The sequence below is a fragment of the Palaemon carinicauda genome, chromosome 32, assembly GCF_036898095.1.
Source record: "Palaemon carinicauda isolate YSFRI2023 chromosome 32, ASM3689809v2, whole genome shotgun sequence".
NCBI classification, from domain to species: Eukaryota; Metazoa; Arthropoda; class Malacostraca; order Decapoda; family Palaemonidae; genus Palaemon; species Palaemon carinicauda.
Genome location: NC_090756.1, coordinates 1,046,606 through 1,062,468, shown reverse-complemented (window position 1 = coordinate 1,062,468; position 15,863 = coordinate 1,046,606). Strand labels below are relative to the sequence as shown.

The window sequence follows — 15,863 nt, the reverse complement described above, 5'->3', positions numbered from 1 at the left end:
GTAGCTCCGTTTGTTGTTGTCTTTCATAGACCCTAGTGGTCCATGCTGCAGACTATGCAGTCTCAGCTTGCGGCATTCATGCAGGAGTATCATGCTGAGAAGGTTAACACTTCACCTGTTAACCTACAACCCGCCGAGGTTGTGCGCTCAGCAGATACTGCGGCTGCCTGCTCCCCCACACCACCTGTGAGAGCTCCACCTCCGATGCGCAGTCCACCCTGCCAGACGCATGTTCTTGCTGCTCCATCCGTTAACATGCGTGAGCTTCCGCATCAGCAGTGGGAAGGTGCTGTAGAGCTGCCGGGTTCCAGCACTATGCGGCTTTCTCCGCAACCCATGCAGCATGCTCTGCATACCATACAGCATGCTCCGCATACCATACAGCATGCTCCGCAACCCACCGCAGCCCCTCCCACGCTCCAGCACTCTGCTTTTGTTGTTGCCAGCTCCCACACTCCGACTGCGGAGAAGGTTGACGATGCACCCGTGGGCCTACACCTCCCACGGTTGTGCGCCCGGCATGGCTTCCTGCTCTCACACTCTTGTTGTGAGAGCTCCTCCACCCATACACAGTCAACCCTGCCAGATGTATGATGACTCCCACACACAGAGCACTCCGTTGCCGTGCGTGAGCTACCACAAGCTGCCGTGTTTTGACACGGTGTGTCAGCCTCCGCAACACACTGTGGTTACCGCCACTCGCCCGCAGCTAACTAGTCAGTCAGGAGTTGAGGCTTCCCCACACAACTTTGGTTGTTGCCATCTCACAGACTGTCAAACAGTTACATGACGTTGCCTTCTGGTCTGCTACTTATACACCAGGGCTGTATGTCCTCACGCTCCTGTTGTGGTTGACAGTTCAGTTTTTGACAGTTCACAGACTGTCAAGCAGTTTCATAACGTTGCCTTCTGGTCTGCTGCTTTTGCACCAGTGAAACCCTCACTGAGAGAACCTAGCTTTTCTCGGATATGGTTCCTGTAGATGAGAAAGTGCTGTTCTCCCTCCTTCTGATATTCCCTTGAGGACTCTGTCATTTGGAGAGGAGCCTTAAGCTGCTTAGCCTCCTATGGACTTTAATTTAAGCATAACATGCTTCCAGGGAGGGTATATGGTTCCGCTTCAGTCGCTAACCCCGTCTGTTGCCACACCTGCTCCCATAGACCTTGAGCTTTGTTGCAAGACATGCAGTCCAAGCTTAGTCCTTGATAGAGGATTTTTTACGGAGAAGAACCTTCTTGCCAACGACCTTCCTACCGGTTGGTTGTACGCCCTGTTGACGCTGAGGTATCCTACTCACGTCCGCCAGTTGAGATGGTTCCTCCACCGGTGCGACCCAGTGTGGGTTGCCAGTCGCACGTTGACGTTAAGCTACTCTCGGAGGTGGTTGTGGACGTTCAGTGTTTCACTGGGAAGACGTTCAACAACCAGCAGGGTGACTTGTTGTGACGCAGTGCGGCAACCTCAGCAACCCGATAAGGGGTTGTCTGTACTACCCAGACAGTCTAGACAGTTTCGGGTTGTCGCTGTACTTCCTCGCTTCCCCATGGTTGACAGTTCACAGACTGTGCAGCAGTACCATGATCTTGTGTCCGGCTCCGTCACGCATCCACCAGTGCGACCGGATTCAGCGAGTCAGACGTTGCCCACTCCGTTGCCGTTTCCTCATCAGTTTCGGATGAGGAACCCTCTGATGAGGACATGGCTGAACAAGAAGATCAATCCCCAGCCCTGCTATCCATCCAGAAGATGCTGAAGAAGGAATACGGCCCTGTCAGGCTGTGGATGAGTCTGGTTAGGACACTGTCATCCGTGGTTCAATTGGTGTCACTTGGAAGGCTTCACCGCCGTCCTCTTCGGTTTCATCTAGCTCTTCACTGGAAAAGGACGAGACGCTAGAAGCGGTCTCGATCCCGGTTTCCGGAAGATAAGTCTGGTCTAACCTGAGGAAAGGACTTTTTCAACCTTTTATAGGGTCTTCCCCTGACTGTTCAGACCCCCAACCACGTTCTCTTCTCAGACGCATCGGACGTAGGCTGGGGTGCGACCTTAGACGGTAGGGAATGCTCGGGATTATGGAACTCGAGTCAAAGGACAATGCATTTTAACGGCAAGAAGCTTCTGGCAGTACGTCTGACCTGGAAAAGCTTCAGGTCTCTCCTTCAAGACAAAGTAATGGAGGTCAATACGGACAACTCCCTGCTTTGATGTTCATCTCCTAGCAAGGAGGGACCTACTCTCTGACATGGTGCGAGTTCACTAGTGACCTCCTCTCCTGTTCAACAGGTCTAGACTTTTCACTAGTAACAAATTTCTTCCAAGGCAACTTGAATGTCTTAGCAGTTTGTCTCAGTAGGAAGGGACAATAATTCCAACATATTGGACCCTCCACAGAGATGTATGCAAGAGACTTTGGGTCACCTGGGGCCAGCCAACCATAGATCTCTTCGCAACCTCGATGTCCAAGAGGCTCTCAATACTTTGCTCACCTATCCCGGACCCAGCAGTGGTTCTTTTAGATGCTTTTCTACTAGATTAGTCTCATCTAGATCTATATGCATTCCCTCCGTTCTAGATTGTCAACAAGGTACTGCAGAAGTTCGCCTCTCACGATGGGACAAAGTTGACACTAGTTGCTTCCCTCTGGCCCGCGAGAGAATAACTTACCGAGGTACTTCGATGGCTAGTAGACGTTCCCAGAACTCTTCCCCTAAGGGTGGACCTGCTACGTCTGCCACGCGTAAGAAGGTACTCCAAGGCCTCCACGCTCTTCGTCTCACTGCCTTCAGAGTATCGAAAGACTCTTGAAAACTAGAGGTTTTTCGAAGGAGGCAACCAGAGCGATTGTTAGAGCAAGGAGAGCATCCACCCTTAGAGTCTACCAATCGAAGTGGGAAATCTTCCTAAACTGGTGCAAGTCAGTATCCGTATCCTCGACCAGTACCTCTGTAACTCATATAGCTGACTTCCTCTTATATCTGAGGAAAGAGCGATCTCTTTCAGCTCCCACTTTCAAGGGTTACAGAAGCATGTTGGCATCAGTCTTCCGTCACAGAGGCTTAGATCTTTCCAACATAAAGATCTACAGGACCTCCTTAAGTCTTTTGAGACCACGAAGGAGCGTCGTTTGGTTACACCTGGTTGGAATTTAGACGTGGTTCTAAGATTCCTTATGTTAGACAGGTTCGAACCACTTCAATCAGCCTCCCTGAAAGATCTCACCTTTAAGACTCTTTTCCTGATATGCTTAACCACAGCTAAAAGAGTCAGTGAGATTCATGCCTTCAGCAAGAACATCGGATTTTCATCCGAAACGGCTACATGTTTTACATCTTGGTTTTCTAGCCAAACACGAGCTGCCTTCTCGGCCTTGACCAATATCGTTCGTTATTCCAAACTTATCGTATGGTTGGAAATGAACTAGAAAGAGTATTATGTCCTGTAAGAGCTCTTAAGTTCTATTTTAAAAACCTTTACGGGGCCCGTCTGAAGCTTTATGGTGTTCAGTTAAGAATTCATCTTTGCCTATGTCAGAGAATTCTTTATCCTGTTATTTTCAGACTGTTAATACGAGAAGCTCATTCCCTTCTGAATGAGGAAGACCAAGCTTGGCTGAAGGTAAGGACACACGAAGTTAGAGCTGTCACAACTTCCGTGACCTTTTAATAAAATAGATCTCTGCAAAATATTTTCGACGCAACCTTTTGGAAAAGCTAATCAGTGTTCGCGTCTTTTATCTTAAGAATGTCCAGTCTCTTTACGAGAACTGCTACACTCTGGGACCATTCGTAGCAACGAGTGCAGTAGTGGTGGGGGCTCCACCACTACAATTCCCTAATTCCAGAACCTTTTTAATCTTTCTCTTGAAATATTTCTGGGTTGTCCGGAAGGCTAAGAACCCTTCCGCATCCTGGTTGATTTGGCGGGTGGTCAAATTCTTTCTTGAGAAGCGCCTGGATTAGAGGTTGTGATGAGGTCCTTTAGTATGGGTTGCAGCCCTTCATACTTCAGCACCTAGGAGTCGCTCAGCATCCTAAGAGGATCGCTAGGCTCAGTAAGGAAGACGTACTTAAAAAAAGCAGAGTAATGGTTCAAGTCGACTTCCTTACCAGGTACTTATTTATTTTATGTTTGTTATTTTTGAATAACGGCTAAAATAAGATACGGGATACTTAGCTTCTTTGTTAACATGTATGTTGGTCTCCACCCACCACCCTGGGTGTGAATCAGCTACATGATCATCGGGTAAGATTAATATTGAAAAATGTTATTTTCATTAGTAAAATAAATTTTTGAATATACTTACCCGATGATCATGAATTTAAGGACCCGCCCTTCCTCCCCATAGAGAACCAGTGGACCGAGGAGAAAATTGAGTTCTTGTTGACAAGAAGTACTTGAGTACCTACTCACAGATGGCGCTGTTGTGTACACCCCCACCTGTATAGCGATCGCTGGCGTATCCCGACCGTAGATTTCTGTCGGGCAACAGAGTTGACAGCTACATGATCATCGGGTAAGTATATTCAAAAATTTATTTTACTAATGAAAATAACATTTTTTTTATTTCAGGATTGTTTAAATGATGAAGCCTGTTCACAATACACTTTCTACAGGGTAACCCAAATTCCCTTAATAATATAGGAAGGAGTTGGAAGCTAAAGGAATGCTGATGACACAAGAGTAAACTTTTCATATCTAAATCAAAAGCGGATGACAGGAATGGAGGCAGTTATATTTAGCTGACATCAGTTTAAAGATAAGTTAGAATTGTCATTATTTTTTTTTTCTAAAGTTTACAACTCAATTAGGTTACATTGTAGGCATCAAATATCTATGAAAGGTAGCTTATTATAGTGTACAGTATATGCTACCTGAAAAGTCCAGTAATTCAGAACTTCTCATTAAAGGGAAAGTGTTCTCAAATACAGTAATTACATATTTGGTGAGATAGATATAGATTTTGTCATCACTATACATTATTAGTTTTATGTCTTTATACTATTGGGTTGTTCTAGATATACAAATATTCCTCAAAAGGTAAATTCTCAAAAAGTCTTATCAGTGATGCAGTAGCTAATGTAAACTTCGATAGTATACTTTCATTGGTCATAGATTTTAAACGCTGCATTAGGGTCATAGAATACCATATTTCTTAAACCTGTAGTATGATACTTGTTTAATAAATAATAATTGTAATATTGCCTTGAAATTCATGAAACTTTAGCAAAAAAAAAAAAATTGATTATTTGTAAGTTTTCACTTCTTATACACCCAAAAATTATTCCTAAACTGATTTGACCTGGGACCCCTTGTTTGATGTCTGAGGTGAGTCCAGCTGCTTAATGACTTCAACAAGGTGTATTTGATTGATATTACAATTGTCCTTCCAGCACTGAAGTATAATTATTTTTGTCAATAGACTTAGACATCCAGGTTTAATGGAAAATAGCGTTAGCCAATCAATTTACCAAAGTATTTTTAAGAGGCTTCTTACATAAATGTTAGAATTTAACCCAACACCAAATGTTACCAAGTTGTAATATATAACGGGTTTAAAGATTGATTATTTAGTCTCTAGTTAAGGTTTTAAAAGTATGGATTTATTTAATCTTCAATTTATAAATTATTAGGGAAATTTACAGTGTTCCATGCCTCCGTCATACATGGATCTTATTTTTGCAGAAAGGAAATAATTTAAAAGTTCAGGATAGAATGGAGTTCTACTTCTTCTTGTATTCATGCAAGTGATATTTTATGAGGAGTGACATTGGAGGTACCATATAGTTGTAGGATAACTTTTAAATGACAAATTTGCAGCGCTGCTTTCTCTGAAAACAAGGTATAACTGATTCTCAGTCATTGCAAGATGTTTCTTTTAGCGAAGTCATTTTGTTACAGTCAGGTACAAACATTTTAATCTGGGGTCAGTCATCTTTAAACTTATGTATTGTCATAAAAGAAGGAGGAAATGTCAAATAAAAATGGTAATTACTTTAGGTTACCATATTTTTCTAAAGAAGTTTCAGTGGCAGGTGTTTAAGAAAATTACTTCATAAGACTGGTCCCTATAGCTTAAATTAAATTGGAGATGTTTAGAATAAGTCTGATAACTAGAGATTTGTTACCTCTATCAACAAAGTTGGAAGAAGGTTATGTTTTACCCCTCTTTGTGTGTTTGTTTGTTGTGAACAGCTCGCTTATCACAATTTTAATTGTAGATTAATGAAACTTAAGGGGCTTAACTGTTATGTAAATAGTGGTAAATTATTAAATTTTGAAAGGTCAAGGTCACATTTAAGCAAAATGTCCAATTCACACAATCAGCCATAAGTTTGGACATCGTTGTCGCAGAGATTTCAAACTTGGTTCATATTTGAGTGTATGAAAATCCACGTTAATTACCTATTAAGGTCAAAGGTCAAGGTGGAACAAAAGGTTGAGAAATAAGCTGCCACAGCGGAGGTCTGCGTTTTGCTGAGTGCCCCTCTAATTATTACTGTATTTGGTCTGAGTAGGTAGTTGTAATATACAGTACTGTGTGTTACATGAAATTGTGTAAGGTAAACATTGTAAATCACAGTAATTTGAATTTTACACGGGCTCATCCTGTTCAGTAACTTAATGACATTAAATGTTTTTATATAAAAAGTAAATTATCATTCATAGGTTTGCCTACAAACAGTAATCATGGTACTGATTTGTAAGTATGATTTCTAGTTCAGTTTTACTGATAAGACCATACCAAGCTTGTAATTCCTAGATAAGCTACTCAAAACATCCTTAAGGAATAGAGTAAACATAAGGCATTATTAGAATAGAATCATCCATAATGGTAAAAATTTTACGTTTTCATTTTATCAGTCTTTTAAAGGTATATTTGCAGTTTCTTGAAAAGATTTGTTCATGAGCTTGACTATATCGCCTATAAAATTACCTGGTGATCTCTAAAAATATTTCATCGAGTGATAACTGGCAAACTATGTTTAAGAGTAATGTAGTTGGAAATCAGTAATATTTGTCAGAAGAGGAATTTTTTTGAGGAACTAAGAAACACATTATTGTTTGTGTGATAATTAAAAATTTCTTTTAAAGTTGTTATGATAAAGGTACATTATTTTAGGTTTCAGTAATTCCGCTATCTTTTATATATACGATGTAAGGCAAATAAGGGTTGTAGACAAGTTTCTCTTGAAATTTTGATAGTAAGTGAACAACCATTCTATATAAGCCATAAGGCCTATATTTATTCAAGGTTTCTTTTCTTATAATTTGAAGTGCATAAATGAGATCTACCTTGTAAAAAAATCTTGCAAGTAATTAAGAGTTTTGAAATTTGAAATATTTTATTATGTATATAGCAATTATGTTAACAAATCAGTAAAATATTGAAATTTAACATTTGTATAACTTAGATCTTTTGTAAGTTGAACATTTTACTAATTCATATTAATTTAGTTTGAAAACAATATAATATAGTGAATTAATTGAGTTAATAAATCAATTACTTCCATATTAAAAAGTTTTAAGTTTTCTAATATTTTAAATGATGCTCCCTTAAGTACTTGAAACTTTCCTTATAATTTCTAAACAATTTGGTGCATATCAGTTGATACCATAATTTCCAATTGTTAAAGCTAGTTTCCATCTAAGAACACTATTTTTAACAAACTCAGGAATCAAATCTATTTTTTATATAAAATCTAAATTATTCATTTAGATTACATGTTAAAACATTTTTATAAACTTGAATGTATTGAAGGCGTGTGTACTTTTTCTATTGTTTTTCATGAAAGAATAGGCATAAAAGACTAAATAATTTTATTGGTATTATCGCTAATAGTTTGTGTAAAGGGATTTTGACGAAGGAAAAATCTATTTCTGGGAAGAGGCCTGTGACCCATTTTGGGTATGTTCGCTTCGGTAAATTTTCTAGTTATTTTTGCCCATCTGGTACTCTGTCAGATAGGTTATATCACTTACGTTTTATGGCCTTTTATGTTATCATTAATTATTATTAATTTTTACTATGGTATTTATTTGCTTGCAAGTCCAATTTGGACCTACGAAGAATAGCGATTTAAGATAGCGTTTTAAAGCTTAGTAACGATTTAAAGCTTAGCGATTTAGTCTGTTAATTTGTACCCTCCTGGAGGGTTCGTTTTAGACTATATCCTTGTTTTTTTGTTACGTTGTCGTTATTCTTCGTTATTACTATTACTAAGAAAAGCAATCAATTTTATTAATTTTCTTATTTATTGTGTGATGTTAATTTTTAATATGTAACCTTGAGAGCGAAAGCATAGAGTGCTCGTTTCCTGTTCTAAAGGTATGAGTTATCCTTTCTCTCGTTTTCTTTGAGTAAGAGAGGTGAATTTCCCGTTCTCCGTTTTTATACGATCACGGGTTATTCAGGCCTCCTCTCAGTATCAGAATTGATGATAGTACGTTTAATATTATAAACGATTTATTGATGTGGTTACTGTTAATATAGCTAACACTATTATTAGGTACGTTAGTGTATGAGTCATTAATTGGGGTCGTTTTATACCGACACCCTTAGCTCCGCCTTGAGTTATGCTTAGCTCCGCCTTGAGTTATGCTTAGCTCCGCCTTGAGTTATGCTCCGCTATAATGGATACTCATTGGGTGAGAACTAGTTATCGTTCCGGAGCAGATTTTTGGAGTGCAACGGTGAAATCCGGCACTCGGACTCCGGCTGAAGCCTTTTACACACGAACCTTTGTCATGTTTGATCACAATTACACAGTTAAGGCCCCCGTTTTCATCGTATCTCCGGCTTCACTGGAGATAACTCATTCATTGAGGATAATGTTATCGTACCGGAGACGGTCACGATATCACGATGACGGGCCTTTGCTACCGGACCTCCGGTAAAAACAGAGATCAAGCAGGAGTCCAGAACCGGAGTTAACAGTGTGATATCGATGAAGTTTAGAGATTCATGCTATGTGGTTACTGGTTTCTATTATAATTTCTTATTTTATTAAGGTGTTAGGTACTACCATACTCACACATTAATTAAGATTTAAGTGTTTCTGATTCATAAGTCAATGACAAGAATCTCAAGGAACATCCAGACTTATGTCTTCTTTCTTTTTACAGAAAGTCCGCTGCACTGCCAGGGGCTGCTCCGCTGCCTTTACTGATCCCATGGGCCATGATCTATGCCGGGCCCATGCCCATTGCGCCATATCCTTCTCTCGGGAACCGGGACAAGCCCCCTATACGATATGGTTTCCGGAGGCATGCATGCTCTGCTATGAGCTGTCAGCCCTACTCCTGAGCGAGGAGGTAAGTTGGTTCTAGTGTCCCTGTTAATATTCTTTGCGAAGAATTAATTGCTCTTTGTATATTGACTTCAGTTTTGACTTCATCATTAATTCCCTCTCTCCTCTTTCAGGCTGATGATGAATCTCTCAGGGAGGCGAGAGCTACTCTCCGGCCTTGGGTGTCAGGGTTTGGGAGGAATGCGCCTGCTGGCGCACCCTATCTCCTTGATGGAGACATGGCTTCTCGCCTATTCCCAGGCTCTACTACTGCAGCAGTTCCACCGGAGACAGCGGCCCCGTTAATTGAAGTGATTAGAGAAACCATTCTAACTGAGGAAGAGGTTTTAGTGACGGAGGCCGAGCCCTACCTAGGTCTGGACGAGGAACCCATGGATGAGCAGGTAGGTGGTGTTGAGTTGGTGGACCCCCTTTCACCCCACACTCCTTCCTCTACTACTTCCTTTCACGGCTTTGATAAACCTACGGCTTCTCCTCTAGGTCCCTCCATTCCTGTACGACCCAAGGTGAAGCCACTACGTACCTTTAAGCCTTCAGCTTTGCCATTATCAGTGTCACCGGTTCCGGGACCCTCAAAGGATCCTGATGTTCATATTGCTATACCTAAAACCGTGACTCCTAAGAAGTCAAAGTCTACTAAGTCCAGGGCTTCGTTAGAGGATCAGGCTCGGGAGCCCCCTTTATCCGCCGCCATGGTCAGGGATATTGTGAAAGAGCAGATACAACAATATCTTCAACAGTCTAGGGCAGACCGAGGAGCTATGACGGAGCTCAAAGATATGGTGGCAAGTCTCATCCGTTCCGGAACTCAGATGCCCCCTCCTTCAGCCCCGGACGCATCGAAGTTACCTCCCTTCGAGAAAAACAACCCTTGGAGGTTTGCCTTACATGCTCCATATATTGATGGTGCCATAACTCTAGAGGGCATAGGCACCCGTCCTCTAGAGGACTTAGAATTTTACCCTCCGGAACTAGAATTCCCATTCAACGGCTTCGTCCGATTGAAAGAACATGCCTTGGTTAGGTTAGACAAGGTACCGAAGGAAACGGTAATATTCCCTAAAGAGCAGGCCCAATCTTTCTGGGCCAGGACGTTGTCAGACTGGGGTTGCACTAATTCCAAGCTCACCCCACACAAAGGAGCCTACACCATATTTACAGCTTCTCCAGGTATTACCTTGCCTATTACAGATAAAGTGGCAGCTCTTACTTTTCAGGCTATCAAAGAAGGTTCTGCCATGCCAGCTCTTAAAGAGACCGATCCCACCTCCATGCTCATTCCGAGTACCGTTACTATCTGGGATGATGCCCCCGCTACTTTCACAGTAGGGAAGTTAGACCCAGACTGTGCCTCTAATCTGTTCTCCGAGAAGCTTCCTAAATTACCAGATATTCTTCTCAAGACTGAGTTTGAGGCACGGAATAGGTTGGCTAGGTCTCTCCACTCCATTACCTCCGTGGAGTCCCTAACCTCACTTTACCCGACCGAGACCATGTTCCGGGTATTCACAAAGAACCTGTCTCTGTCCTTCCAAATCGACTTACACGAGTTTTGTTCGGCTCGGGTTAGTTGCAGGAAGCACGTTCTTTCTGAGGCCACGATCAGGCATGAACCGAATAGGCTGATAGCTTCCCCCTGCTGGGGTAAGAACCTTTTTCCTCAGGAGGAGGTGAACAAGGTACTACAAGACGCTGCGAGAGCAAATCAAAATTTGCAAGTGAGGTGGGGCCTCACTGCCAAAAAGAGGGTTGAAGGTCAAAAACAAAACTTCTTCAGGAAGAAACAGAGGTTTGCCCCTTACAAGACGAGCCGAGGTCACTACCAACAATCGTCGATTGCCCACTCGTCTTCACAGTCTCCCACTGCTTCGTCTCCTCTACAGCCGAAACACCCTCAACAGGTGGTCTACCTCACTGCTCCCCCAGGTACCCAACCCAACCCCGTTTGGATGCCCTCACCCGCATACAACCCTAGCTACGGACCCTCAGGTCCCTTTCGTGGACACCAGAGAGGTAGCTACAGGGCTAGAGGACAGTTCCGTCAACGAGGCGGACCTAGGACAAGGGGTTCTCGAGGAGGGAAAGAACCTAGATTCACTCCCTCGCAATGATATAGTTCCGGTAGGGGGGAGACTTTACCACTTTCGAGACCGTTGGACCTTCAGTCCGTGGGCTCACAGCATAGTCTCCAAAGGCTTGGGGTGGAAATGGTCACAAGGTTCCCCTCCTCCACCAGTGACCTTCTTCCAGAGACCCACATCCATTCTGAGAGAGTACACCACCGAGTTACTACAGAAAAAAGCAATCAAACGGGTTCGATCGCTGAAGTTCCAAGGCCGCCTGTTCACAGTTCCGAAGAAAGGCTCGTCGGCATTGAGAGTGGTCCTGGACTTGTCAAAGCTAAATTCTTACATCCTCTGCGACAAGTTCCGGATGTTGACCATCTCTCAGGTACGTACCCTGCTTCCCCGTGGGGCCGTCACCACCTCTATCGATCTTACCGACGCCTATTATCACGTACCAATAGCTCGAAACTTCTCTCCTTACCTAGGTTTCCGTCTAGGCAGGAAAGCCTTTGCATTCAAAGTCATGCCCTTCGGCCTCAACATTGCACCCAGGATATTCACGAAACTGGGAGAGACGGTGCTAGAACAACTCAGGAACCAAGGGATTCAGATCGTTGCTTATCTGGACGATTGGCTTATTTGGGCTCGGTCAGCCCTGGAGTGCAACAGAGCTACGAAGAAAGTACTTCGTTTTCTCGCCAACCTGGGATTTCGGGTCAATCTCCAAAAATCCCGCCTACTTCCATCAGACCGCTTCGAATGGTTAGGCATACAGTGGGACCTTGCACGGCACAAGCTGGTTCTACCTCCCAAAAAGGTAAGAGAAATAGCTTCCAAGGTCAAGAATTTTCTAAAACACAGGCAGGTGTCCAGAAGAGCCTTAGAAAGAATCCTCGGCCTTCTTCAATTCGCCTCAGTAACAGATCGCCTATTGAAAGCCAAACTCAAAGACATCAATCGAGTTTGGAGAAAGAGAGCCACAGTACCTTTAAGAGACAAGGTCTCGAAAATCCCCTCTGTCTTGAAAATGAGATTACAGCCATGGTCCGAACCGAAGAACCTTTCTAAATCGGTTCCTCTTCAATTCCCACCCCCACAAGTGACAATTCATACAGACGCGTCTCTGAGTGGATGGGGGGGTTACTACGAACGTCAGATGTTTCAGGGCTCTTGGTCACCCGCCATGAAACACTTCCACATCAATGTTCTCGAAGCCATGGCAGTGTTCTTGACCCTGAAGAGGCTCTCTCCTCCGAGGTCGACCCACATCAGAGTAGTGTCAGACAGCACAGCCGTAGTACACTGCATCAACAGAGGAGGATCCAAGTCGCCCAACCTGAATCAGATCCTGGTCACTATCTTCACCTTGGCAGCAGAAAAGAACTGGTTCCTGTCAGCAACCCACCTAGCGGGAGTCCAGAATGTGATAGCGGACTCACTATCCAGGACGAAACCACTGGAATCAGAATGGTCTCTGGACATAATTTCATTCCAGTGGATACTCAGGCTGGTTCCGGGCCTTCAGGTAGATCTATTCGCAACTCAGATGAATCACAAACTTCCTTGTTATGTGACACCAAACATGGACCCTCAGGCTTATGCCATAGACGCATTAACCCTGGATTGGAACCATTGGAGGAAGATTTACCTATTTCCACCAGTGAATCTTCTAATGAAAGTATTGCACAAACTACGCTCCTTCCGGGGGACAGTGGCCTTAGTAGCACCTCACTGGCCAAAGAGCAGTTGGTTTCCTCTCCTCCTCGAGCTGAAACTCCGACCCTTCCGGATTCCATTCCCCAAACTAACCCAAGTAATTCAAACACAGACTGTGTCAGATTCCTCAAGGATAGCCAAAACCCTAACTTTGTGGACTTCATGAAGTTTGCAGCTCATAAAGACGCAAACATTGACCCGGAAAACGTTCTCTTCATCGAAGCGGACAAAAGGGACTCGACAATTCGTCAATATGATTCGGCTGTTAAGAAATTAGCAGGTTTCCTAAAGAATTCAGACCACACTCGTATGACTCCGAATTTAGCCATCTCGTTCTTTAGGTTCTTTTTTGACAAGGGCTTGGCAGCTAGCACTATAACTACCATCAAGTCAGCTTTGAAGAAGATATTCCTGGTTGGGTTTAACATTAATCTAGCTGATTCCTATTTCTCATCTATTCCAAAAGCATGTGCTAGGCTTCGGCCGTTGGATCGGCCACAAAAAGTCTCTTGGTCTCTGAACAATGTCCTCAAACTCGCGTCGGACACTGACAACGAGTCCTGCTCTTATATCACTCTGCTTAGGAAGACGTTATTTCTATCAGCTATGGCCTCAGGTGCTAGAATCTCAGAACTAGCAGCGCTCTCACGTAACCCGGAAAACATAGATTTCCTCCCTACAGGCGAAGTACTGCTTACCCCAGACAGAGCTTTCCTAGCAAAAAATGAGGACCCGCAAAATAGGTGGTCCCCTTGGAAGATCATCTCTCTTCCCAAGGATCCTTCGCTGTGTCCAGTCACTACTCTCAGGACCTTTTTAGCTAGATCTGCCACCCGCTCGTCTGGCCCCTTATTTATCAGGGAACAAGGTGGTACTTTGACCATTCAAGGTATCAGACAACAAATCCTCTACTTCATTAAACATGCTAACCCGGAATCATTTCCCCATGCTCATGATATACGGTCAATAGCTACCTCTATCAATTACTTCCAGAACATGGACTTTGATGACCTTAAAAAATACACGGGTTGGAAATCTCCTATGGTTTTCAAACGCCACTATCTAAAGAACTTACAGGCCCTTAAATACCCTACGGTTGCAGCGGGGAGTCTTATCTCCCCCCATTAATCTCTGATTATTTCTTTATTCCATCTCTTCTCTCCTCCCTCCTGACCACCTCTCACACCACGTCGCCACTCTCCTGGGTGGTTCGTTAGCCCTAAGTTATTTTGCCATGTTTAATTGTTATGATTTAACTGTTATTGTAATTACCATTCCTGTAAAGTTTAGATATGCTTAGACGTGTAAGTTTGATTCCTTTCACGACGGGACACTCAGGTGATCCCTGGTCCTCATATTATTTTAGCATTACATCCCCTATGCCTATGGCTAGTTTATGATTTATGTTTACTTACAGTATTATATTATTGCCTTACATGGTGTTTGTTTTCTCCTTATTATGTTATTAATTTATTGGGCTTGGAAGGCATTCTCTGGTACATTCTCACCGGCCGTCACAGGCCGCCCCAGAAAAGGGATTTTGACGAAGGAAAAATCTATTTCTGGGAAGAGGCCTGTGACGCCCGGTGAAACCCTTCCCGGTTATTTGATACGGACCCCACCCCTCTTTTCCCTTGCCAAGCCATATGTTCTTGCAGAAGGATGTCCTAGAGGGCGCGCGTGGTAGGTGTCGTTGGGGAGTTCAACCATGTTATCTAGGGCCTGTCACGGCCCTCCCCATTGATGAAGGGATTATCTAAATGGAAGACAACCTGTGAATAGTGGTTTACACACGCCTTTGTTTAATACACGACACCTACAAGGTGTTCGCGCGAGGGTTGTAACCTCTGCATTCCATGCTTTTATCTTTCTCTAGTATATTTGGAAGATTTATATTAGGAAAGGTATAAGGAAGGACCTTTCTCACCGGGCGTCACAGGCCGCCCCAGAAATTTTATTGTTTGTTAGAGTTTGCCTATATAAGAATCTTTTTTTCGTCCTAAATTGTATGAGGATTTATTCATAATTGTTTTTATTTTCAGGATAACATTTGGTCGTTTAAGATTAAACGACGGCAGATATAATGGCGATGTCCGTTAATCTCAAGAAAACTTATCTGAGACTTCCTGAACAAATATGCCTGCCATGGTTTCAAGTGTGGGGAGAAATAGACATTTTCAAAATTCCTGTGTAGATCTGGTTACAGTTAGGTTTCAAGTACCTTGATATTGCCTAAGTAATCTGTTGAAGTTAGCTGTTAGAATTCAACAGCAAAATTATTTTTCTATAGTTCTTAAAATTTGATTCTGTCTGTGCAATATAGTTTTCTTTTTACATTATACTAATTAATTCTTAACTGTCATAAACACTACTGTCAGTTTTTTTTATTTGAAAATTTCAACATAGAACAAAGCATAGAGTTAAGTAATAATTTATTTGCAACTTGATGTATCACTGAATCACCTCTTCATTAACTGTGATCACCATCTCAGTTTTTTGCTATCTTGTGTCATACTAAATTTACTAGAAGCCTCAGTATTAAATCTTTCACTCGCTAGTGTATAGTCATCGATTGAAAATGTTACTTATAATTTTTTTTTGTATTTATATAAGGTATAAAAAGATAGTGATATCTTATTTTATCAGGACTAGAAAAATTTTAAATGAGTTTCAGTTTTGTCACATAATTCTAATTTGATTTGACCACAATTCTTGTATTTTTGTCATTCTTCTAAGCGCATATGGTATAACATTTTTATGCTACCTGAATTT

The 15,863-nt window shown here is 42.5% G+C and overlaps 1 protein-coding gene and 1 long non-coding RNA gene across 2 annotated transcripts in view; both read left to right on the top strand.

The window, feature by feature from the left end:
* Positions 1 to 4,835, top strand: part of LOC137625694 (uncharacterized) — a 52,662-nt gene extending 47,827 nt beyond the window's left edge. The window contains exon 3 of the long non-coding RNA XR_011040871.1: positions 4,571 to 4,835. This is a non-coding gene — a long non-coding RNA (uncharacterized lncRNA). The remainder of the gene's footprint in view (positions 1 to 4,570) is intronic.
* A 3,519-nt stretch (positions 4,836 to 8,354) lies between these two features.
* Positions 8,355 to 11,555, top strand: LOC137625693 (uncharacterized). Its single transcript, XM_068356600.1, has 2 exons — positions 8,355 to 9,313; positions 9,423 to 11,555. The coding sequence occupies exons 1-2, from the start codon at positions 9,104 to 9,106 to the stop codon at positions 11,418 to 11,420; spliced, it is 2,208 nt and encodes a 735-aa protein (XP_068212701.1). The 5' UTR covers positions 8,355 to 9,103; the 3' UTR covers positions 11,421 to 11,555.
* The last annotated feature ends 4,308 nt before the right edge of the window (positions 11,556 to 15,863 follow it).

Coding starts and splice junctions, on each gene's coding strand:
- LOC137625693 (XM_068356600.1), top strand. CDS start 9,104: ATGTCTTCTTTCTTTTTACAGAAAGTCCGCTGCACTGCCAGGGGCTGC. Junction 9,314..9,422: donor CCCTACTCCTGAGCGAGGAG/GTAAGTTGGTTC, acceptor CTCCTCTTTCAG/GCTGATGATGAATCTCTCAG.